Source organism: Seriola lalandi, unplaced genomic scaffold, assembly GCF_002814215.2.
Source record: "Seriola lalandi dorsalis isolate HSWRI2012SDOR001 ecotype SW California unplaced genomic scaffold, Sedor1 jcf7180002054655, whole genome shotgun sequence".
Classification (NCBI taxonomy): domain Eukaryota; kingdom Metazoa; phylum Chordata; class Actinopteri; order Carangiformes; family Carangidae; genus Seriola; species Seriola lalandi.
This window is the reverse complement of record NW_019525208.1, coordinates 340504-341645: the sequence shown is the minus strand read 5'-3', so window position 1 is coordinate 341645 and position 1142 is coordinate 340504. Positions and strand designations below refer to the sequence as shown.

The 1142-nt window shown below is 39.9% G+C and overlaps 1 protein-coding gene across 1 annotated transcript in view; it reads right to left on the bottom strand.

The window, feature by feature from the left end:
- Positions 1-1142, bottom strand: part of nfkb1 (nuclear factor of kappa light polypeptide gene enhancer in B-cells 1) — a 33677-nt gene that overhangs the window by 13515 nt on the left and 19020 nt on the right. The window contains exon 6 of the mRNA XM_023420682.2: positions 72-223. Coding sequence (XP_023276450.2) covers positions 72-223 — 152 coding nt within the window. The remainder of the gene's footprint in view (positions 1-71; positions 224-1142) is intronic.

The following is a 1142-nucleotide window of genomic DNA, read 5'->3' as shown; positions in this document are numbered from 1 at the left end:
TGTGTGTGTGTGTGTGTGTGTGTGTGTGTGTGTGTGTGTGTGTGTGTGTGTGTGTGTGTGTGTGTGTAGACCTGATGCTGGAGTCTTTGGGCTGCAGGTCTGCGATGCAGATTCCTTTGTCACACTGTTTTCCCACCAGACTGTGCGCGTGGAGCTGAGGGAACTGGGTCATGGCCGTCACCAGCTGGACCACCACCCGGGCCGGACCCTGGTAGTTACAGATCTGAAACACACACAGTAAAGACATTTGACCACCTCCCACAGTCTGAACCAGGTCCTGGGTCCAGTCAGGATCCGAATCAGGGTCCCGGGGTTCAGAACCCTGAATGAATCAAAGTCTCTATTATTGATTAATCAGCTGATCCATCATCAGTTTCCTCGAGATAAAGTCATCACGGTGAGTTTCTGATGATCGCTGATTTTCCTATTGATCCACCATCATTAATCTTCTGTCATGTGATCAATATCAGGAATAAATTACACAACAACACAACTACACAACAACACAACACAACAACACTACACAACTACACAACACAACACAACAACAGACAACTACACAACACAACACAACAACACAACAACACAACTACACAACACAACAACACAACACAACAACAGACAACTACACAACTACACAACACAACACAACAACAGACAACTACACAACTACACAACACAACACAACAACAGACAACTACACAACACAACACCACAACTACACAACTACACAACACAACAACAGACAACTACACAACACAACACAACAACAGACAACTACACAACTACACAACACAACAACAGACAACTACACAACACAACATATATATTTATTTGTAATGTTTATAATTATAAACTCAAATCAGTTCAAATCATTTTTTCAAGTGTCATGAGTCTCAGTCAAAGAAAATGAGTCATATCTCCCTCTGCAATAATAACACGATTTATTACTGTAGACATTAAAGGAAGATATTGATCTTAGACAAGCTGATCAAATACTGTTATAGATAATAATTAGTTACTTGATAGAAAAAAAGAGACTTTAGATTTCAAACCTTTGATCCATTGAATTTAACTAAATTTATTTCAGGCTTTTTCCAAATTGACTTTGTGTTCTGATGAAATCACTGATCTGTGATCCC